At 43.4% G+C, this 24,400-nt stretch overlaps 1 protein-coding gene across 1 annotated transcript in view; it reads left to right on the top strand.

Moving 5' to 3' along the window:
• The window catches only part of LOC119379285 (M-phase inducer phosphatase 1-B), a 36,940-nt gene extending 19,192 nt beyond the window's left edge, over positions 1–17,748 (top strand). Inside the window, exons 5-11 of the mRNA XM_049411925.1 lie at positions 1,559–1,640; positions 1,708–1,745; positions 1,810–1,872; positions 1,943–2,041; positions 2,503–2,628; positions 9,553–9,672; positions 16,931–17,748. Coding sequence (XP_049267882.1) covers positions 1,559–1,640; positions 1,708–1,745; positions 1,810–1,872; positions 1,943–2,041; positions 2,503–2,628; positions 9,553–9,672; positions 16,931–17,077 — 675 coding nt within the window. The 3' untranslated portion in view covers positions 17,078–17,748. The remainder of the gene's footprint in view (positions 1–1,558; positions 1,641–1,707; positions 1,746–1,809; positions 1,873–1,942; positions 2,042–2,502; positions 2,629–9,552; positions 9,673–16,930) is intronic.
• Positions 17,749–24,400: the final 6,652 nt, after the last annotated feature.

The following is a 24,400-nucleotide window of genomic DNA, read 5'->3' as shown; positions in this document are numbered from 1 at the left end:
GCGTCCATGACAAATCCGGATTTGGTCCGCGGTCTGAGTGAACCATTATGGACGTCTCTGAAGAGTATGTCAGTTGCACTCTTCCGAGTTCTGGTTTTGGTTTCACCGGTGAAATTGGTCAGATTTCATTACTCGTTAATAATTTCCAGTGGCTGCTTTTGCGAAATCTGAAAGCGGCAGCAGACTCTTCACAGGAAGGGTTGCATTTTCCCATTTGACTCAACTGCCTGTCCCCACTAATTAAGAAGTTAATTAACTTAATGTCTTTAATTACTGTCCTAATTGATGCTCTACTCATCTTAAGACGTCTGCCACCAGAGAAAAAGTCATTATGAAGGCAGCATAAAAATATCTCATTTTCCTTATTTTTGAGGATTTTCGGGGGATTCCTTGACAGCTTGTCGAACATGACAAGCTTGACAGCTTGTCTTCAGCACAGTTATCCTCTGCAGCAATACACAGCACGGTGAAGTTAAACGAGTGCTAGCTGTCCACTAAGTGAAGTGTGCACAAATGTGCACATCACATTTCAAGCCGGTTAAAGTAACATGGAGTGCGTTACAAGCGTCTGCAGTTTGTGTACAGTTGTGTACACACCACCGCTGAAGGGGATATACACCACTACACAGCTGCGTGCATGTGTCTGTAATGACTCTTACGAAGGAGGTCCTGATTAATAAAATTATTGGTTAATTAGAGTTTATGATGTAACCTCGGTAATGGTCTTTAAAAAATGTAAAGGCCTCGAGCTCCTCAGGCCGTGCCAACATCGTTGAACTTCTTCCTGTCTCAACCTGTTTTCTAAGTTCCATAAGAAGCAACATAGGGAAAGAATGTAAAGTTACTTGTGTTACAGTTAAATCTTGATATATCAAGGTCAGTGAAATTTACATTTAATTCTGTTACAACAAAACTTCATTATATTGAAATTCAAACTTTTTTGAAGAATATGGTCATCGACTAGTACTACCCCCGCCCCCTCATTTTTGTTTTTGAATGTGGAAAGTAGTGTAAAAAATATTCGATTAAGGGGGCAGTTAAGAAAAGTTTAGTTCAATAACATTTGATGTTTTTGATTTGTTGCTGCGCCGGCTGATTTTCCTTCAAAGTTGTAGCTGAAACTGGATTGAAGTTCTCACTGGCCAGTATGGCCTCCACAAAATGTACAGGCACTTTGGTTCTGGGTGGCATGGTAATTTCTTTCAGTTAGGCCATTTCTGGAGCCCTCCACTACTGCGTACCTCATAATCATATTAATTAGAACTAAGACAAGAAAGCCAAGGAAAGTATAGGGGATCTTTTCCTCCACTTTACTTTCTTCACATTTACATCATAATTACTACAAGTAACATCCCCTATACTTCCCTTGACTGTCTTGTCTGTTCTAATTAATGTTGTGTCCAGGAAAAAAAAAAAGAGCCCTTAAAATTATTTTTCTTTCATTCATAATCATATTGTGGTTTTTGCACGTAAAACTGGGATATTATTCTTGCATTTAGATGCCTTTCTTTTTTTTACATTCAGTTAGTATGCTAAGCTGCCTCTTTTTTTGATGCAGCCCAGCTGTTCTTTAAAAGTGACCAACTTTACCAGGTCACGCTCCGACACTGACGCATCGATCAAGAATGCCTTGCAAAAATGTAAGAGAATCCAGGCCATGTGGTTAGTGAAAAGAAACGAATAAATGTTGACATTTTCGTTTTCCAGCTACTGATGATCCTGATCTCATAGGAGATTATACAAAGGTGAGATGTTTTTCCTAGGCTAAAAAGAAAGTAAGTCATGATGTTCACTCAAATTTTTTTTTAGCCTTATGCCTTGCCTTTGGTGAAGGGAAAGCATCATGATCTCAAGATGATACTCCCATCCACGGTAAGTATGTGCGTACTCATGCTGTCCGTGGGCACTGACTGTAATTGTTGCACAATGCTTTGCTGTGCAGCTTGCTGATGTCTTGCAAGGAAAGTATGACTCTGTTGTGGGCGACTACACGATAATTGACTGCCGGTACCCTTTTGAGTTTGATGGAGGGCACATAAAGGTGAGAATGAATTAGCTATGGTGTGTTCCTGTTCCAATTTGAGAGACAGCTTAGCTGACTTGAAGAATTGATTTTTGGACAATATGCCTTTAAATATCAGAGCCAAGAAAATTTCCTTATAATCATTTTGAATGCTTTAGTACTAGTACATAGTGGGTGGTGATATGGCTTTTTTTCCTGGAAAAATGCGCATTTATTTCATCTTCTATTTTCCCTTACTCAATATCCATAGTGTGAATGTGAATCCATTTAGCCTGACTTTTCATTTATTACAAAAGTTTGGCCAGCTGTCATCTCAGTTAATTTGAACCCAAAGGCAAAGTAATGTTGTCTTGTAACAATTTCAGTTTCTTGTCACCAAGTTCATTCTTAGTGATAGGAGAAGAGAGTTCTGTTTTTTGCTTTTGTGCTTTGTACTCATGGCACACTAATATTTTTTTCATGGTTGTCTGGTTTTCCAGAATGCCATAAATGTGTACAGCTCGGAGCACCTGATGTCGGAGTTCCTGGAGAAATCCACATCAACCCCCGATTCTCGTCGAATCTTGGTATTCCACTGTGAATTTTCCTCGGAACGGGGTCCGAAGCTGCAAGTACCATATTTTTCCATCTGATACAGCAAAGCGCAGTCATCATCATCATCATAATTCGCATTTATTTTATGTCCACTGCAGGACGAAGGTTTCTCCCAATTATCTCCAGTTTGCCCTACCTTGCGAGAGCCAATTCCATGTTGTCCTTGCGAGCTTAATTTCATCGCTCCATCTAACTCACGGCTGTCCTTGGTATCCACTCTGTAGCTCTGACCACCAGTTGTTTGTCCTATGGGTGTGTCCAGATAAGATCGAACACGAGGTTCCGGTCACCATTCCCGATTCTGATGAAATTTACTGTAGGTCTAGGCATTACACCCAAAACAATGGTTTCGCAGTTAGTTTTGCGAAAAAAAAATATACTTTTGGCCGCAAAAAACGGTTTTCTGCCAATTTCACGATTTCTGAATTTTGAGCGCACCTAGGGAAAATACGGTGCACTTCTTCGTCACAATATTTATTCCCCTTAAAGAACAAGTAAAATACAATCTTATGAGTCTATTATTTTCCTTGCTTGTCGAAGCACTTTTGAAGAAAAAAATCACAAACTTGGCAAATCGCACAAAATACCTGTATTTCAGGAATTTATTGCTGCAAGCAAGTTAAAGTGAGGATAATAAAAATCGGTACATATTAACTTTCATACTTTCGCTCTCTTTTAAAATAATTTGCATGGTTTTGTCGTGCTCAGTTTTACTTGATAATTGGGCTGAAACATACGTGACTTACCAAAAACGCCGAACTTTGAAAATGATTTCTCAAAAAGGCCATTTTAAATTTTTTTTTAAAATCCCTCTGATTGAAGTCAAGGATGTCATCTACCATTGTGCAGAAAAAAATGTTGCATTATTTTGGTTGCTAACAAGTTATAGTGCGTCAAATGTGACCATGCCAGCCTAGCGGCCGCGTCGTTCGTTATGGGCTGAAACTCGGATATAAGTTGCTAAAAATAATTGTACGTGACATAATCACAAATCAGCAGCTCCACACTAACAAATGCGCAGCCCGGTGTCATGGTTCAGCAAGCTTTGTCTTGGGATCAGCCGCTTGACAAACCCGCAGCAGCGGCCGCTCGATGCTGCGGGCACTCACATTACATGAGTGCCGCTTCGACTGCGGATGAGCTCCGCTTGCGCGCCAAACTACGCTCAGAGGACAAACGAGAGAAGGAATGCATCACTGTGAAAGTTAAAGGCCGTTAAGTGCCAACAAATGTCAAAGTATGCAACGAAAACTCTGCCGGCAATTTCCCAGTGAGCGCCTTCAATACAGCACGGATGTATTTTTTTTCCCTGCTGTTATGCCCGAAGCCGCATAATATCGTGATAAACGCTCGAATTGCGTTGAATATTCTTTCTGCGGACGCACAACAATACAGTATTCTAAAAGCGGTTCTTTAATGAAGTAAAGGACATGGACACACTTCTTTTCACAGCCGGCTGACACAAGTGTTCTGGCACGAGATGAACAACTGCAGTTAGAGTTGCTCGACCATCGGAAGCACGTATGACCGCTTTCTTTAGATGTCAATGGCTTTCTTTTGTGTCATATGTTGCTCATAGAATGAACCTAATTATCCTTAGGGCTTCAGAAGAGAGAAAGCACCACATGAGCGCACTACTGGAGGTGCTCACTGGGAAATTGCCGGCAGAGCTTTTGTTGCATACTATGACATTTGTTGGCACTTAACGGCCTTTAACTTTCACAGTGATGCATTCCTTCTCTCGTTTGTCCTCGGAGCGTAGTTTGGCGCGCAAGCGGAGCTCATCCGCAGTCAAAGCGGCACTCGGGTAACGTGAGTGCCCGCAGAATCGAGCGGCCGCTGCTGCGGGTTTGTCAAGCGGCTGATCCCAAGACAGAGCTTGCTGAACCATGACACTGGGCTGCGCATTTGTTGGTGTGGAGCTGCTGATTTGTGATTATGTCACGTACAAGTATTTTTAGCAACTTATATCCGAGTTTCAGCCCATAACGAACGACGCGGCCGCTAGGCTGGCATGGTCATATTTGACGCACTATAACTTGTTGGCAACCAAAATAATGCAACGTTTTTTTCTGCACAATGGTAGATGACGTCCTTGACTTCAATCAGAGGGATTTAAAAAAAAATTAAAAATGGCCTTTTTGAGAAAATTATTTTCAAAGTGCGGCGTTTTTGGTAAATCACTTACGTTTCAGCCCAATTATCAAGTGAAACGGAGCGTGACAAAACCATGCAAATTGTTTTAAAAGAGAGCAAAAGTATGAAAATTATTATGTACCGATTTTTATTATCCTCACTTTAACTTGCTTGCAGCAATAAATTCCTGAAATACAGGTATTTTGTGCGATTTGCCAAGTTTGTGATTTTTTTCTTCAAAAGTGCTTCGACAAGCAAGGAAAATAATGGGCTCATAAGATTGTATTTCACTTGTTGTTTAAGGGGAATAAATATTGTGACGATGAAGTGCACCGTTCTTTCCCTAGGTGCGCTCAAAATTCAGAAATTGCGAAATTGGCGGAAAGCGTTTTTTGCGGCAAAGATTTGTATATTTTTTTTCAGGCGAACAAAATTTTTTTTTGCAAAACTAACTGCGAAACCATTGTTCTGGGTGTAATGCCTAGGCCTACAGTAAATTTCATCAGAATCGGGAATGGTGACCGGGACCTCGTGTTCGATCTTATCTGGACACACCCCTATGCATTACGTGGCTGGCCCAGGTCCACTTCTATCTTCTATCTAGTATGAACTAGAATATCAGCTACACCTGTTTGCTCTCTGACCCATTCTACTGTCTTCCAATCTCTTAATGTTACTCCTACCATTTTCTGTTCCAATATGCGCTGTGTGGTCCTTAACTTTTTCTCGAGTTTCTTAGTTAGCCTCCAAGTTCCAGCTCCATACCTTAGAACTGGAAGTATGCAATGATTGTATACCTTACGTTTTAGGAACAGTGGCAGATTGCCTGTCATTATTTGGGAATGCCTGCCGTAAGCGCTTCAGCCCTTCTTTATGAGTTGGTGAATTTTCTTTTCCTGAGTAGGCTTCCCTGTTTGTAGTTGACTGAGGTATGTATAGCTTTTGTACAGTCTCGGTTTGTTGTCAATTGCAAATTCTTTTCCTTTTGCTAGGCTGTAAATCATTACCTTTGTCTTCAGCATATTCATTTTTAGACCTACTTTAATTCTTTCTCTGAGTCCTCAATATTTTTGTGCAATTCGTTGCCATCTTTGCTGAAGAGCACTGTCATCTGCAAATCTTGGGTTGCTAAGATATTCTCCATTAATCTTTCTTCCTGTTTCCTCCCAGTCCAGTCCTTTGATTACTTCTAGGAATGCAGCGAACAGCATTGGAGAGAGTGTGTCTCAGGGATGCAACAACTGCGCCAATTGCGCCAATTTGATACAATTCCTTATTTTGCGCCAAGCTGAGCCAAAACCGTGAAATTGGTTAAAATTGCGCCATGCTGCGCCAAAATGCCCGACCAGCTTAAAATTTTCTGCAGTTGCGCAAATTTGAGCAAGAAATGGAGGCCGCGTTGGTCATCTGCAGTGTGGGCATCGTCATCCAATACAGACGCACAGACCCTAACCCCTCGCGAAAGAAAAAAAAAGTCAGTTTCACCGCAAGGACGAAGCAATAAATGCGATAGCAACAAATTGTAATGTTATACGAAGTGAGGCTGGCAGCAAACTCTTTTGTATTCGATCTCGCGTAACTCTACAAAACGTTAGTGTAAAAGAATACGGCCGCTCCAGGGAAAGACTCTCTTTCTGCACAGTGTCTTCGCATTGAGAGCGCAGCACGTAGCAGGATATACGAGCCGCCCGCTGATGGCTGCCGAGATGGCGCGCGCGCCAGTGATCACGACCGTGGCCTTAGAATCTAAGTTCAATGTTGCTACTCGATCGACAGCCCCCCCCCCCCTCCCGCTTCTTTTCATGCTCGTTGAAAGCGGGCGGGGCGTTTTCTCTATGCTTTGATGGCAGGCTTCCCGAGCGGAGTGGTGTTATCGCATACGCCCTCCGAGTGACGGAGATGCTCGTTTGATATCTGCTTCAGCCGCGTTCGTCACCCGCATTCGCGCACTTTCACCCGCGGTAGAACATACTATGCACTGGGATATGTTATCAATTTGGACTTTATACGGGAGATAACGGCAAAAACTTGTGTCCATATAGTTGCTATCGCAATAAAAAAAGGACAGTACTTCTCAAATTTCCTTGTGCTTATTTTATTGCGTGCAGAACGCTTTTTACGCCACTTTTGTCGTAGTACACTGGTGTCCTGTGGAAAAGCACACTGAGATTTAGAAGGGGCTATTAGTACTAGCTGTCAGGGACACAGCACATTTTGTTCCTTAATTACTCATTCGTGCACGCGCCTTGTAATTACGAGTACTAGTATGATCACTGACGTCTAAAAAATTATTGGCAATCATTTGGAGCTGCTGTGTATGGCGTTTTTGCGGCCTTGAGAAACAATAGACAAAAGCGTATGCCAGTTTTATTTTTTCGCTACCCCCACTTGCTCCTGCTTTACGAACCTCCCAAATTTCCAGGTTGCCAGGTTCGCAGGTCCACATAAGCATTTCCAGTGCCTGTCGAATTATTTGACTGGTCCTGCGAATGCTAATGTGGACTCGGTCATTGTTCGCACTGTTGGGTGGCTCAACACACTTCTTTTATTGAAATAGCAGTGTTCACGTGCACTGTGCACGAATTAGCTGATGTTGAATGGTTTTTACATATTTTTGTTTTCTTTTCTAAAAATAAGCCTTCTTTGTGATACTGCTCCAAATTGGGGATATCGGGCTAAAAAAAATTCGAGTTTTTTTTCGTAACCTGCTCTAAATTTGGATTTTTGTGCTCCAAAAGCAACATTTTGCTGCTCCAAAAATTGCTCCAAATCCTGTTTCGGCTGTTGCATCCCTGTGTGTCTGCTTGTCTGACCCCTTTCTCGATCGCTAAGATGTGAAGCATCTTATAGCAAACCCTATCCACTTCCCCTTCCCCTGCCTCCCTTCCCCCTCTCTCCTTTCTCCCTCACCACTCCCCCTCTGAAACGCAGGCTCTACATGCCGAAACACTGCTTCGCATCGCCTCATGGTCCCCTTTAGCGGGAGATGGTGTGATTTTTTTGTTGCTCTTCTTGTGGAGAAGCATGGCAGCTGTTGAGCCTTTTTAGATGCTAGCTACGGTATTTATATATGTTACAAGTGCTCCTTGGTGACTTCAACACTGCTGATATCACTACCGAGCTGAATGCCTTTTTGTAGTCTATCAAAGTCGTATAATGAGGTTTGTTATACTCTGCACATTCCTCTATTGCCTGATAGATCACGTGGCTGTGGTCCATTGTAGATTATCCTTTCCTGAAGCCAGCTTGTTCTCTAGGTTGGTTGAAGTGAGGTGTTTGTCGTATTCTGTTTGAAATTACCTTCATAAATAGGTTGTATAATACTGAAAGTAAGCTGATGGCTCTGTGATTTTAAATTTCCAGCATCTCCTTTCTTGTGTATTAATGTAATGTTGGAATTTTTCCAGCTCACTGGCACACTTAATGATTTGGGTGTAGTGTCACGAGTTTCCGTAATATGAAATCCCCTCCATCTTTTAATGAATCAACAGTTATGCCATAGTCTTGGCCGCTTTTCCGAGAAGCATACCTCTAATCGCCTTCTTAACCTCATCTTTTAACTTCAATTACTTTTTCTAGCTTAAACGAAAGAAGGGGATTTTAAGGGCTCATTTTCTTTGTTATAGGCACAACATTAATGACATCCAACAGACAATCAAGCCAATGAAATTATAGGGGACATTATTAGTAGTAATTATGATATAAATGTGAAGAAATTAAAGTGGACGAAAAGACAACACACCTCTGGCAGGGACCGAACCTGCAACCATCGAATAACAGTAACTTCGAATGGCTACGAGCGGCGCTGACTAACTCTCCCAGGTTTAAATGCACAGATATACCCGATAAACTGTACGGGAGGACGACTGCTGCCATAGCTCAATTGGTAGAGCATCGGAAGCGTTATTCGAAGGTTGCAGGTTCGGTCCCTGCCAGCGGCAAGTTGTCTTTTCGTCCACTTTAATTTCTTCACACTTATATAATAATCACTACAAATAACGCACCCTATACTTTCCTTGGCTTGCCTGTTGGTCGTCATTATTGTGCTACCTTGATTTCATTCGAGAATCGATGGCTTACCTGTGAACTGTACAGTTCCAAGTAATTTTCTGCTACCTTCAATGTGTCATTGAAGTTGCTCATGTAAGTTTGCCCTGCTTATCTTTTAGTGCATGCATTTTGGCCCTTCCTACGCACAATAAACTGTCGTAATTACCTTTGTTTTTGAACTAACTTTGCACATGATATTTTCGTAACATTGTAAATAAAAATGTAGTTATTTTTGTAAAGCCACGATAGTTGTTTTATTCTGCATCATCTCTCTTGTATTCTGAACCTTATTTTTTTTTACTATTTTACTCTTATGAAAAGCCATTTAATAGTACATAAACTTAATACAGTTACATTACTTAGTAACACTGCTCTGTCTTGGAGGCATAGTCCGCGGAGCTGCACACTGCTTGCTCGGTTCCAGGCCCCGTTTTGCTCCGGACATTTTTGTCAAGCCAGTAAATGTATTTCCCATTTCTTGTTTATCTATAAATGCTCATCGAGTGTGTTGTCAATGTGCTTCATATTTTTGTTACACAGGCAGTTTCTTCTCGCAGAATACGCTATGTTTTGATTGAAGCCCAAAGCATGATGGAGTACTACAGCAGTCAGTGTCAGTTGTTATGCTTTGATATGACCTTGCAGCATTGTTCAATTTCCATGACCCGAGCACGCTTCAAAGCAACCATGTGACAGCCATCGATAAAGCTAGCTGTTCAGATTGATTGCTTTTTTTTTTCTTGCAACACAGGTCACGCTTGCTGCGTGAAAGGGACAGGCAAATGAACAATGAAGAGTATCCTGCCTTAAAGTATCCTGAAATATATGTCCTTGAAGGTGGCTATAAGGCATTCTATGAAGAATTCCAGGTGGGCTTTGCAGTGGTTGATTTATGTGCTGCATGGCTTTTGGCTTGACCTAGAACTACCTTTTACAGGATACTTGTACAGTGCAGGCTTTGCATGCTAGCTTTTATTGTTAAAGGCCCAATTGCAACTATTGATTTCACCTTGGAAGTTGTAAGGTGCCATTTAGAGAAAACAAATTCTTCAAAGGGGTTCATTATTTGCCAAGCTACTATAAATTTAACTGCGCTGCTACTATGGTGCTCTGAGAAGGTGAGCTTAACTGCCATAGCTTAGAAAGTACCATTGCAAAACTGAAGTATTTAGGCATTCATACTTTCCTCAAACCATTAAAGAATGGAATGTGCTGCCTGTGACAGTGGTTGTTTGTGACAGTGTAGGGTCATTTTTAGACAGACTAAAACTGTTATAGGTGTACTGTGGAGGTATATTGAATGCCTTTCTTCACTGCATCCTGTTCCACATGATTCACACAAACTATGATTCACGCATTTCACTATGAGAATGATGTAACAGCACATGACGCCCATCAACATGTTCTAAACATAATTGCATTTGTCTCCCGCCCCCCATTCTCGTAGTCTAAGTGTGCCAAGTGCAGTGTACTAATAGCTCTGAAATGTGATGTCTCTGATGCCTCATTTTTCATGCACTTTCATGTTATCTTTTGCATTGTGTATTCAAAGTATTACCTGTACATGTCTCATAACCCCGTCTGCCTAAGGCCTCCCAACAGGGGCCTGCAGTGCACTTGAAATTGTAGGCTTATGCCACAGGAGCGAAGGAAAGACTTGCCTGTACGATAATCGATGCCAGCAAGGAACGTGAGCCGTGGCTTCACGTGCCACAGCCTAGCACCTTCTTTATTTTCTTTGCACGATGTAAAATCCTGGATGTGAGGTAGGGGATAGCTGTTGTGGACAGTCTTGGCGTTCAACGCTCGATAGTCCCCACAAGGATGCCAGTCACCATGATCACGCTTTGGCACCAAATGCAGCGGGGAAGCCCAAGCGCTTGACGATGGGCGTATAATGCCGAGCTGCAGCATGTGGTCAAACTCCCGTTTAGCAATAGCTAGGCGGTTTCCAAACAGGCAGCGTGGTCGAGCGGCTTCCGGTGGACCCCAGGTGACGATGTGGTGTGTCACCGTACGTTTAGGCGGCTGAGTGAGGTTGCACGGTTTTGTTAACTCCGGGAAACTCACCGAGATTTTTTCGAACGGTGAGGAAGGTGTCAGCATGCGGGGATGACCATTGCAGCGATGTCGGACAGGACTCCCGAGATGGAGAGACGAGTCTGACCGTCTATGAGACGGCGCCGCCGCACGCTGACGTCCAAATTGAAGTATGAGAGGAAGTCCGAGCCGATGATCGGTTGCACCACGTCTGTGATGACGAAAACCCACCGGAAAATGCGGCGAAGGCCGAAGTCGAGGGTGAGAGATCGGAGTCCATACGTCGCTATAGATGAGGCATTGGCAGAATGAAGCACTTGCCCCTGTGACTTCGAACGATCAGCCTTAGTCGGGGGCACAACGCTAATCTCCGCGCCCGTATCTATAAGGAACCTGGCGCCCGATAGCTGGTCTGTGACCATGAAAAGGCGGCTGGAACGAGAAGTGAGATCACACGCCGCCGTCAGTAATTTCGGCAGGCGTTTCCCTGCCACGAACATGGAGATGTACACTTCGTGGCTCGGTGTCGGAAACGCCGGTGGTACCAGCAGAGAGGTGGAGGGCTGGGACTCCGAGCATCTCGTGTGCGTGGAAGAGCTCGACGACCGGAACGAGGCAAATGAGTCTCCTGCAGGGGGCTCCGGAGTGCGGCAATGGAGACGGCGAGTACGTCGATGTGGGCCTCAAGGCACGAAATCACTGTGTCTGCTGGTGGTAAGACAGCATTGACAGATGGGGAGTTCGCTTCATGAACCTGATCGGCGAGCTCCGCCAGGTGGTCGAGGTTGACGTCGCCGGCCGCCGCGAGGACGAGGTGGATTGGCTGAGAAAGGCGTTGGAGGAAGAGCTCACGAAGCAAAGCTGAGTGGGCAGAGACGTTTTGTTCCCCAAGAAGCTGTCGCATTCGGCGCAGTAGTTGGGAGGGGCACCTGTCGCCAAGGTCCCCCGCTGCAAGGAGCTGCTGTAGGCGGACGCGTTCCGAAGGCATGAATTGTTCAAGCACCTTGGTTTTAAGGTGCTGATATGGCGTAGTGTCCCAGGGGTTGCAGAGGACGTCCGAGAGCTCGCTGGCAACATCAGGAGGAAGGACTGAGGCTACGTGGTAGTAGCGTGTCGTTTCCGAGGCAATGCGGTACAGGGAGTGACCTAATGCAGTGCTAAAAAACACACACACCACAAAGTAAGGAATACAAACCGACGGGACTTCGTAGTGCGTGTTCTTTGGCGCTGCATTATGTCACTCAGCAAGCACCAACTTGCCCAACAACACGTTCTTCTGCGGTACAGGGAGAATTGCGCCTTGACCTGGTGAAACCAAACTTGCGGGTCCTGTGGCCAGAAAGATGGGAGACTCAGTTGCACGGCCGAGATGTCCTGCAGACGTGAGGCTTGTTCAGTTGAGGGTGCATTCGAGTCAGTCATTGTCTTCGCCCTAGGTCACCACTTGTAGGCTTATGCCACAGGAGCGAAGGAAAGACACGCCTGAACGATAATCGATGCCAGCTAGGAATGTGAGCCGTGGCTTCATGTGCCACAGCCTAGCACCTTCTTTATTTTCTTCTCTCGCCATTGCGCGCTTTCCGGTTTGCGCGCCACCCGAACGAGGGCGCTAAAAAATAAAAGAATTCACTGTTTTGCAGCAAGGGTGAAGCCATGAATACAATGCAACAAATTGAAGCCATGAATGCGATAGCAACAAATTGAAGTAAGGCTTGCAGCTCACTCCTTTAACATCTGACCTGACCTGGCAAACATCTGACCTTTAACATCTGACCTTTAACATCTGGCCATCCACTGTTATTGCAGCGGTCGTTCCTTCGACGTGGCACTAGACCTCGGTCTCCGTAGTGTCAGTGTGGCATAGCTGTTGTCTTCCATAGCAACGACTGAACTTCTTCACCAGCGTGGCGCCAGACCAACGTGGCACTTGACGCAGTGTGCAGCGTGCCAAGTAAAAGACGCTAGCAGGTAATTGCCCGTGGACTTGGGTGCAAACAGGTGACAGCTGCGTGGTCTGAACCGGAATTCCACGCTCGGCATGCACGTCTCCAGGCCATGGCTTGCGAAACGACTGCCCGGATTCCCGCACACATCCGCCAAGCCCACTCTTCGTCTCCTGCCATTGATGCTCCTCCTGAGCTCGCGCTCTTTCCAACTTCTCCCCGCTTCTTCTTTTTTCTTCTTCGTCCCTTATTCTCGTCGGGTGCTTTGTCTCTCCCAGCAGATGTCTTTTTTCTCTTCTTGGTGCACTTTTATTTGTGATACACTCCCTCATTTTGACGAGTTTTTTTTTATATTAAAAAAAAGAACTGCTCACTTAGTTCACCAACATAAACTGTCACACAGAGTTTACAAAATGTTCACAATACTAACAGTAATGCCACACCCTAAAGAGACTTTCACAAAAGCCTACTTTCACAACGCACAGATGCTTCTACGATTTCTTACTGCCTCTATATTGTATAAACTACGCTGTTCATTCAGAAAACTCTGCTAAAAAATCAGCGGTAATGTTTTTCCTCTCCTTGATGAATTCCACATGAAACGAGTAGTATTAGACAGAAAGCCTCAATCTCCTCATTCATTCCTTTATCTACTTTCGTACTTAGCTATGATTAACAACTATACCGGCTGCCTGGGGAAATCGTTCCTCTATTGTCCATGGATACTTCGCGAAATGGAAGGTCTACTGTTGGTCTGTTTCCTAATGGAGCATGACCCCTTCTCCCTTTGGGTACAAATCGCCAACAAAGGCCACATGACTGTATGAATCTTTTCACATCCGTCTGGGTTCCGGGCCAAAAGAATTCTTGAGTGATTCAGGTCAGAGTTTTCTTCATGCCTTGATGGCCTATGTCATGTCCATGAGTCAGTATAGTCGATCTAAAGGCCTTGGGTACCAGAACCTGATATATTTCTTTTTCCGAATTGAACCACCGACATCTCCTATACAGCAGCCCGTTGTACACCACAAACTCAAAAACAGTTCTACATCTTGGTCTCCTCCTCACTTCCCCAATATTAACACGAAAGTGTTTTATGCCGGGGTCCACCAAGACTTCAGTGACGTATTTCCGTCACGGAAATGACGTCGAAAAAATATACACAATCAGATGGCAAAGAAAAAAGGTACTGTGAACGGGCATCGAACCCACGACCGCTCGGTCCGCATCAACAGATGCCGGGCATGCTATCCACTACACCACGGTCACAGACTCTGGAGGCTTTACAAACGCGCCTTTTATATCTACCACTCTCCCGATCAGCTGGGTGGTGTTGAGCTCTGGGAGTGGTAAGGTAAAGTAATCCGTCATTGCTGCGGCCTCTGCGACTAGCACCTGCAATGCGTTAAGCGTCCGTCCCGTTCGGCGCGTTTTCAATAGAAGTTGAATTTTGTCAATACCCTTAACACACCACGAGGTGGCGACCTTTGCCCAAGCGCAATAAAAGCGTCGGCCTCGTTCATAGCATCACGCTAATATAAACCAAAAATAGCTCTGCGACGCGTGCCTGCCTCACCTGGCTGTAACACCGCGTTCCACTTTCACGCGCTCGCCGCGAGAAAAATCACGGCCGAGCTACGTACCGAGGCGGCACGACGCGCTTTGCGTTTCCCTCTAGTTCGGCCGTGGTGTTCAATCACATTTTAACATGCCGCGGGATGGCGACCAAGATCTGCGTCCAATATGCAACGCTCTTCTGGCTATCACACCTCGTTCTCTGATTACACTTTCACCGTTAACTATTACAGCTACCACAAGGGTTTGTTTAATCATTTAACATGGACGTTAGTCGTCGGGATGGAGATGTACCACCAATCATCAAAGTGGGTGCATACACGTTAAACGGTGCCATTAGCTGCCAGACATCAATATACATTGTGCAAACTCTCTCATATCAAGGTACAGTAAGCATTCAGTTACTTCTGTAAGGGCACGCTTTACTTTCGTGTTATTCCGATTCCGATGATGGAGGGATCAACCATGTTTTTTCAAAGCAGCCCTTTAGGGATTTATCATTTTCCTGTCGTTCCCTAAACTCCTTTGGTGTTACGTTGAGACCCTGAATTGCCGGCACCTTCAAGACAAATTCATCCCTGTTTCTAACGGTTGGAATTCTTACTATTACGACCGAAGACTCTTCTGGTATTCGTCCCTCCGTTTCATCATGAGAATCACCGCGCAGTTGCGAAACGTGCGGGGCAGGGAAACTTAACACCATATTTCAGGGGTGTGCTAATTACGTGGGGGTGCAAAGTACCAGAGTAAATAAGAAGAAGACAGACGTTCAGAGGGATGGTGTGGGTTTGAAGTGATGAGGAATCATTAAGCAGGGAGTGTCACTGGAGCTAATGTTTTGACAAGTGGACTTGTCTTGACAAGTCAGTTAGCAACTGGAGTTAATACCCTACCAGAGTAAAATATGGTAATGTAGGTCAGATCCAGTGCAATTCTATCTGCGTTAAGCCCGCTGCTGCTGTGGACTGCAGCCATATTAACCATTACCAGCTGTCTTTTCTTTTGTAAATCTAAGAGTTGTCATTAATTTTAATAGTGTATTTATCGTAAAGGCACCTTCCAGCCAAGGGAACGTAAAGCAGCCTGGTTCGTCATTTATGGAAGTGCCCAGTCTTTCCTTTTTTTACCATTCGAGTGCTCGTTTCCAGTACGCGGACTGTCCGCTTTCCAAGCAGGCTTACCACTCGGGCAGCATGCATAGAATCATAATGCAAAAATCTGGAAAAGTTAGAGAATTTGGAAAACTTAAGAAGTTGGTAGACACCCTGATTGGAACATACTATTTTGCCGCATATTAAGAGACAGCAGAAGGAACACACAGGTGGTAGCAGCGGTTGTTGCATGCGTGTATCTGCCATTTATTCGTGGTCCTGTACCCTAAACAAAATCATGGTCAAGAGGTCATCGCATTACTTGACCCTGAGCTTGAATAGTTGCCAGACCGCCTCTGTTGTAAGCATGTCTTTTTCATTTCTTTCCTTATGTGCATGTGTGGTGAAGAAACATGTTAAATCCTTTCACGTGTTCAGTGCAGCGCTTGTCTCCTTTCTTGCCCCGCCACGGTCGTCTAGTGGTTATGGCACTCGACCGCTGATCCGAAAATCGCGGGATCGAATCCCGGCCGCGGCGGCTGCATTTTCGATTGAGGCGAAAATGTTTGAGGCCCGTGTACTTAGATTTAGGTGCACGTTAAAGAACCCCAGGTGGTCAAAATTTCCGGAGCACTCCACTACGGCGTCCCTCATAATCATATGGTGGTTTTGGGATGTTAAACCCCAGATATTATTATGGTCCCCTTTCTTGTGACTTGCTAATTCACATAAGCCTGCGTATACAGTACCTTTTGTGTTTTTCATTAAGAATACTTGTGGAACCAAATAACTTTTCTAACATTGTTCCACAAATATTCACAGGATATCACGAGCAGTGTTGCTGCTACTATCGACACCTCTGGTGTTTCAGTATTTGGTGAAGGGTGACACACATAATATGGCCAAGTTTTCTAATCAGTCATATGGCACAGTCACTAAGAGATCATCAGGTTGCCCAAATTATTTGAGCTTAGAAAGAAGGGGAAGGGGATGATTTCATAAATTTTAGTTTGTGTTTATCAATTTGGTCACATATTCATGTGATAAGTGGTAGCGTAACACCAACAGACACTGAAGAACAGACAAGGACAAGCACATCTCCTTGTCTATTCTTTCTTCAGTCTCTGTTAGTGTTGCGCTACCAATTCATCAAATGGAACCATATCAGCTCACCCAAATGTATATGCAACTTGGTAACGTATACTACTTGAAATTTTTTTATGAATTTTGTGTTGGCCCAATATATAGCCTGGCAATTGAATTATTATTTTTTTTGTTCCCAAGAGCTAGACAGTGTAGTGTGCATTCTTCAGAACATGCACTTCACCATAATTTGCCACTGATGTTATTAAATGATGTGTTTCTGTCATATTGGCGACGGATTCTAGAAATCCGGGAAATCCAGGAGAACTTTGCATTTATGATGTTTTTTGCTAGCATAATGCTCATAAGTGGTGCCCTTCTTGTGATACCTGCAGGACTTGTGTACACCACAAGGCTACGTTCCAATGCGCCACAAAGACTATGAGGCTGACCTTCGACTGTATCGTGGTATGGCCAAAACAGAAGGGGCAGCTTGCAAGTCTCGCAGTGCCCTGCAGGTTCGACCCCTAAAGAAGTTCTAGGCACTCAAGCCATCAGTTGCTGAATGGGTTGGATGCATTCATATTTTACCGAAGGACGCTGTAGGCAAAAGCCAACCTGTCTTGGCCTAAGCAGCGTTCAAAGCTCTACATGATATGTACGGTAACTTACGATCATAATTTGCACTGCCACTTCTTCTGCCTTTGGTGGTACTGTGTTCTTTTTCAGTGGGCATTATTGAGTGGTTTCTGGAAGCATGGTTGTTTCGGCTGTCAGTGATTTTAGTTTATCATGCCCACTGTCATTTGACATCATAGAAGTTGCTCTTGCGGAGTCTCTTGCTAGCATCTGTCAAAGTGGCACAGACACATATTAGCATTGTCTATGTTCACAAAAGAACGCATTTTGCATTTTATCTTATGGTTTGCTGCTCAGGGGTTACGCATGTATTTATTGCTTCACAAATATCGCGAACTTCAAGCCCATTGTTCGTAACGCTTAGGATATTTTCTTTTATTTTACTGTCTTCAGTGCATGACACTGACAACTGCTCAAGTCATTAAGTGAGCTCCCACTCTTTATTTCTGTCAATATTTGGGACGTTGGGAAAGAAAGGTGGGTCTTCAGAAAATTCACAGTGAATACATTGAAAGCACATGTACGTATGCACAATTTTATTTTGTGTATTAATAAAACATTTTGCAGACTTTGATGTTTTTTGTATCATTATCACTTGTGGAATTGGAAAAGTCCAGACCTCAAGATACCCTTGCCCAAATCTCCCATCATTTCATTTTAATTCTGTCCACTGTCTGTACACATGAGCTCCCTCTGTATTCTAAGGAACACGCTCGAGCAAACGGAGCACAACTATGATAATTAGGTGTTCATCCACAAATAATCAAGTGAAGCTAGATGATGCAGAAGCTTGCAGACCTCGCAACAAAACTAATCTGAATATGATTGCCACTAGGTGCGGATCCAGTTTTTCTTAACCCTTTGCGGTCATAAACTTCCACCTATGTTACCACTGGTTCGGTCGGAAACGATTGTCAGTTTAAGGTGCTGCGCAAAAACGCACTCGAATGCTGACGGACAGCAAAATATCTTTTTCTCCGTTCTATTACATTCCCTTGGCGCTACCTTGAAGCTGTGTGGTACTGCTCAAAGCATTCCCCAGGTAATTTACCATCCGGTGTTTTTTTGGCATGTAGACGTGCACATCGGAAGCTGCCGTTGGCTGTATTGTCTCCATGAATACTTAATTGGAGCACTCATCTGAAGAGCTTTCTTCTTCATCGGATGGAGGAACATAATTAACCTTTTCACTAAAGTCAGTCACTTTCTATAAAGCCAGGAGAGCCACTCCTGTAGAATGCGCACAGCATGAATGCTGCCATGCCACTACAGAGAAGAAAAAAAAAACTACCAGCAATACATACATTGTTTTTTCCTTTTTTGCCTTGTGTGGTGCTGCCACCTCTGGAGAACACAATGAGAACTTTTGTGAGCACTTGTGGCATTATCCAAAAAATGATGCTGCAAATATTTCCCAAACAAAAAAGCACACACTTTAAAGCGTCGTGACGGACGCCTCCCGACAGCGGACCGGACAAGCCATTTCGCAATGGCGGGTGCTTTCTAACAGTGGACCACAAATAAGTTCGCTTTGGAATGGTGATTGATGATAATGATTTCACAGATATGTTTACTATCAATATTAATAGTTATGATAAAGATGTACAATACATTTGTGGACGATATGGACAACACCAGCTGGAAGACTCGACAGCGTGGGCATGGTTAGTAACAGCAGCAGCAATGTCTAGCTCGAGCCTCTTTTTTTTTAGTGCTAGCAATCTGGCTGCAGAGCTCTGCAGGGCACACTACTTCTTCATTACAATAATAACTGTATTTGAGTCAGAATGAGCATTCTAGCATGAGCCTGGAGGAAGTACTTGACGAGTTCGTCATGTGCCGTATGCTGCCATTGAGAATGAAAAAGGGGATTTAAGTCATCCGGACATCACCCCCTTGGGTCTGTGCATGGTTGCCACAATAAAACTGAATTTCATCCCTGTCCGAGCAAGCTGCCAGAAATTGAGCTTCCTCTCCACAGGCTTGTGCAAGGCCGGTGCTATCCACTTCCAAAGTGACTGGCTGTGTGTCTAGTAGCATGTTGAACCAAAGTTAAGATTTTACTTCAGTACCACTTCCAAAACAGAAATGGCATTTTGAACTATGGAGCTAGGTCTACTGTATCAACTTGGTCGGGGCATGATGTAGGACATAGTGCCAGTCATACGTTGTGGTGCCTTTACATGTGGTGAAAGAAGTGCATGCAAATTTGCCTTTTCACAACTCCTTGATATCAATGAAAAAGCTCTTGCAGCTGGTGCTTGCATCTTTAACACTTCAAAATTAGAGGTGTTCAATATGTTCAAGATAAACAGTCTTTAAATACTGGAACTTTTTATTTGTAAAAAACGGTTGTATCAGAGTTGGTTTCATAAAAAGTGTTTACTTGCATTAATATGCATGTATACAGTTCAGAACTTCACGTCTGGTTAAATAAGCTTGTGAATGGTAAACTGCCTTCACTTATCCAGTGCACCATTTCAATGGTAGTATTGGAGCAGAACAGCATGTCACCTGATGCATGTAATGTGTTGTGCTTATTAAAGGAGTACTGACACGCTTTTGAGACAGCGTAAAAGGCACATTTTTCGTTTCCTTGGCACTAGCCAGGAAGCATGTATAACATATTTTAATTTGATTTGAAAGTTTTTATCGTCCAGTTCTTGCAAGCCAGCCCCAGTGCAGTGGATATTACGAGTCGACACAGTACGCTGGATTTGCAAACTCTGTGGCCAAAATCTCTGTTGGAGTCGCTGGACGACAATTCATTCATCATTGTTTGCAACTTTCATGTGCAACTGACAGCAGCCGACAGAGCTGCTGTCAGTATTCATCTCGAGTTGCTGTCCCCATGAGACTTTGACCTACGTCAGACTGTGTTGACGCATCACTGTGCAACCACCCCCTCGATATCTAAACCGAAAGTGTTTTTTTAAGGTGGCCATATTAAAAATATATTTGATGCATTCCAATAGGCACCACGATACTCTTTTTAGGGTTCTCAACCGCAGTGTTCTTATTTAAAGCAACAAAATGAAAATTCCTAAAATTCATGTCTGTACTCCTTTAATTATTGAGACACTGATCTGGGAGGTGAAAAAATTTCTGAAAAGTGATTTTCTGGAATATTATACTTTTACATAATCGGAAGGTCCAAAAATAAAAGCTGTTTCTAAAATATTAGAAATTTCATGCATATTTGTCAAGTTAATTTGCCTCACAGTCAACTTCATGACCATTTTCGCTTGCCAAAGCACCTCCAAAAGTCATATTCAGCAATGCAACGGGCAAGAACCATGCTAAGTAGCATGACCATTTTGGTCTCATTTGAAAAACGCACACTTCTATTATTTGTTCCTAGCCGAAAAAACTTTGTCTGGCAAAGGCAAAATTTGTGCTATAAAAAATTTTTTAAAAACCTCGCAGACTTGCAGAGCATGGGTGCATTTCGATCATATGGGGCAATTTCTTCCTTCCCATTTGGATGCTGCGGGATTCATCTACTAGGCAGCAGTGGATCGTCATGTTGTCTGCCATTTTGCAAAGAGGCTTAACCAATGACAGCGCGATGCCAGGTGGTCATCAAACATTCAGAATGGCTCATGCGCTCGGGAAGAAGTAAAAACTGTGTCCACAGACATGCACTATTTGATCGAGACCACAGTGAAAAGGAAGCATACTAAGGAGAATAATGATGACCATGTTCCTGGTGGATCCTAGAATCATAACGCTCATTCATACCTCTTCCTGTTAAAAATAAATGCTTACTATGTTACTAAACTTATTTCCCCTTTTTCTCAAAACCACATTTTTTATCACATCATATCATAGGCTGTTGCTCACAGTATCTTTTGGTGTAGTGGTCAGATTTTGATAATTCTTACTGTAAATTAAAATGTGTGCATTTTAGTACAATAAAACAATGAAATTAGGACATTTTTATCTATAACTGTGATTTAATTAGCGGTAGGGTTGTGCACATATTTCGAACTTTGAATATTTGATTCAAATAGTTTGATTTTCAATTCGATTTGCAAGGCACTTTTACTGTTCGAACACCACAAAACTTCATAACTAGTATTAAAATCTGCAGAAAGTACACACCTGTGCTAAATTTCGCCAAATTTGATGCATAAATAGCCAAATTAGTTTCATTTGCCACATTCCACCAACCACCCTCCACTGCTCTTTTGCAAACGTGCCAGTATTCAAATGGAGTGGTCAGAGCATGGCATGGTGTGTGAGGCCAAGCACGTTATTGCAATAGAGTGCTTATATTGTGCGGGCTCATGCTCGCTGCAGTTCATGACCAGGTGGCATTATTCCCCCACTTAAAAAAAAAAAGCATCGCCCTGATGCTCATGCAAGTGGGAATACATAAGAAATGTTATGCTGAACAAAACCCGAGATCAAAGTGTTTAGTATTTTTATTTGCTCTAGAGGTCCGTTTTTATTTACACTGACATTAGCATCGCACACCAAAATTTTAACAGCAAAGCTGTTCAGCAAATCGTGTTTAGAGACTAAAAGAAAGAGAAAAATTCTTGCCAAAAAGTTTTAGCACATGGTGGGATTCGAACCCGCGTACCCTCGATCCTAATGTGAGCGTCCTAACCACTCGGCTATCCAGGCACGCTAGCAGAACATAGCATAGCCTTGTACAGTATAGTGCAGCAAGAGGGTGGGGAAAGGGAAATGAGCGTGAGGAGGAGAGATTTGGTGGTGAGGAGGATGGTAGAGAGTAAAGCGTAGCACAAAAAGAATGAGAAAGAGAGAGGAAGAAGTGCAGAAACAAAGAGAGAGAGATAACATCAACGAAAAGAGCGAAAAAAGTAGAGAGAGAAAAAAAGATAGAAAGAGGAAGCAAGCATTGCGGTGTCTAGCGACCAGATATCGCACCACCTCTGTCAAACACACGGATGTGGAATGCGAAAAAATTATGTAAGGGCTACTTCTAACGCCCACCGACAGAGACATCACGCACAACCTCCACTCTATAGTGCATAGCCTGGCTGCGTACCCCTGAAGAGGAAGCTAAAGAGCATCGTGAAGATAGACGTGTCGGTCGACGGGGAGCACGAGCGGCGACGGGTCCGTGCTTCACTGTGCCAAGCTTTGCGCGACTTAGCGCAAGCTGCCCGCAATTTTTCTGGCAGTGGAAATGAGGCAGGACGTACGGGACACGTAGGTTTATGCTGTTCATTTTCAGTGGTTGGACACGCAGGTCTTACTATGTGGTAATGCATACAGAGCAAGATCTTTCTGCCCAGCCAACAAACATTGAAATATGTCTTATGCTTTTAAAGAAAATGGAACTCATCTCCACGAAGTGAAATGATGACGAGTGGACGAAGCTAGGTGGCCCATAATGTCTACGTTGTAGTCGCCGACTGGTATAAAGAGTTTGCGCTTGTAGGAGTTTCATACTGTTCTGTCACATTGTGACTGATATTAGTGTACTGTTCAACCTTTTTTGTTGTCTCATATGTTACCCGAGCATTGCCCCATATAACGTAAATTGAGTGACATAATGAGTCGACGACAAAGCTCGGTCCTAAGGTCCATAATGTGTATGTTGAAGTCTCCAACTAGTATAAAAGGTTTGTGCTTGTAGGTGTTCTATATTGTTTCGTCACAATTATGATTGTTGTTCGTCTATTGTAAACCTTTTTTTTTTATTCACATACACACATTTCGACTACAGCAACGGTTTTCTAACCACCATGACAGCGGACAGTGAGCGTCGGCGACAAAGCTAGGCCCTAAGGTCCATAATGTCTACGTTGAAATCGCCGACTAGTATAAAGGGTTTGTGAGTCTAGGTGTTTTATATTGTTGTCACAATTATGATTGATATTAGTCTATTGTTAAACCTTTTTTAGGGAATTTTACATGGTGCTGTGCCGTGAGCACGGACACCACACAACGGACAAACCTAGACCCTAAGGTGCTTCGCCCCTAAAATACATAGCGGTCTCACAGTGTCACATTGCACTAGACACTCTTGTACACAACAGCACTGGTAGCACAGTCTCGTGACAATATGTCACCTACTGCATGAAAAAAATAACGTTGAGAGTGTGAAGTTGTCCTTTTATACTAGTGCAGAGGTGTCAGCTCTAACAATAATTAGCACATACGAGCTTTTGCTTAGTTTTTCGCCCTTCTACAGCAATCATTTTGTAACACAAATATTTATCGGGTGTTGTAGTTGAATAAATGTGCTGCTGTGCTAAGGTAGATCGCCCATCTGAAAGTGCAGCTGCAGGTTGTCATGGAAAGACCACAATGAAAGACTGCTTCCACTACCAACAAATGAAAGCTGTATTTTTGATTGGACACAGCTCAAGTCCTTGCTCTGCGAGTAAAATGCGAAGACGCTTGCTTCTTTTCGTAATCTGCTTTTTTTTATGTTATATAATTTTCGTTTTGCCTGGACCATTTTAACAGTGAAGCTGTTCAGCTCGGCGTAATGTCGTGACCCAAAAACTATCATCACAAACGGGTATGTGCCACGGAAATTGGGCAAATTGCGCCAATTTGTCCGGCGCATAGCAAGTGGGTGAGAGAAATGAAGTTGGAAAGAAAGAGAGAAAAACTGCAAAAATAATTCCTCGCGAGACAGCAGGATTCGAACCCGCGTACCCTTGATCGGAAGGCAAACGTCTTAACCACTCGGCTATCCAGGCATGCTGACAGAACACAGCATAGCCTTGTGTAGTATCGTATAGCAAGGGGGTATGAAAGGGAAGTGAGGGTGAGAAGGAGGGGAGAGAGTAAAGCATAGCATATAAAGAATGAGAAATAGAGAAAAAAATGCAGAAAAAGAAGAAAGAGAGAGAATCAAAGAAAGAAATAGAAAAAAGAAAAAGGAAACAAGCAAGAAATATAGAGAGAGTGAAACAAAGAAAGAGAACGAAAAAAGAGAGAGAGAGAAATAAACAGAGACAAACAACATAGACTTGCAACATAGCAAAACCTAGCAAGAACCACTTACAACATAGCAGTAACCGGCAACTTGAGGATTTACCAGCTTCACTGTGCCAAGCTTTGTGCGACACAGTGCAAACTTCCCACAACTTTTTATCATTCTTTTTGCATTTATATCATTGTCACAGTATGCTGTTATACTGTATGTCATACTCAGCAGCTAAAACATGCGTTTAGGGCCTTTTTAAAAATGCATGAATTTTTCACTGGAGCGGTAAGCACAAATCACTGGCTTA

This window comes from Rhipicephalus sanguineus, chromosome 1, assembly GCF_013339695.2.
Source record: "Rhipicephalus sanguineus isolate Rsan-2018 chromosome 1, BIME_Rsan_1.4, whole genome shotgun sequence".
NCBI lineage: Eukaryota > Metazoa > Arthropoda > Arachnida > Ixodida > Ixodidae > Rhipicephalus > Rhipicephalus sanguineus.
Note: the sequence above shows the minus strand (reverse complement) of the source record. Positions and strands in the feature narration are given on the sequence as shown.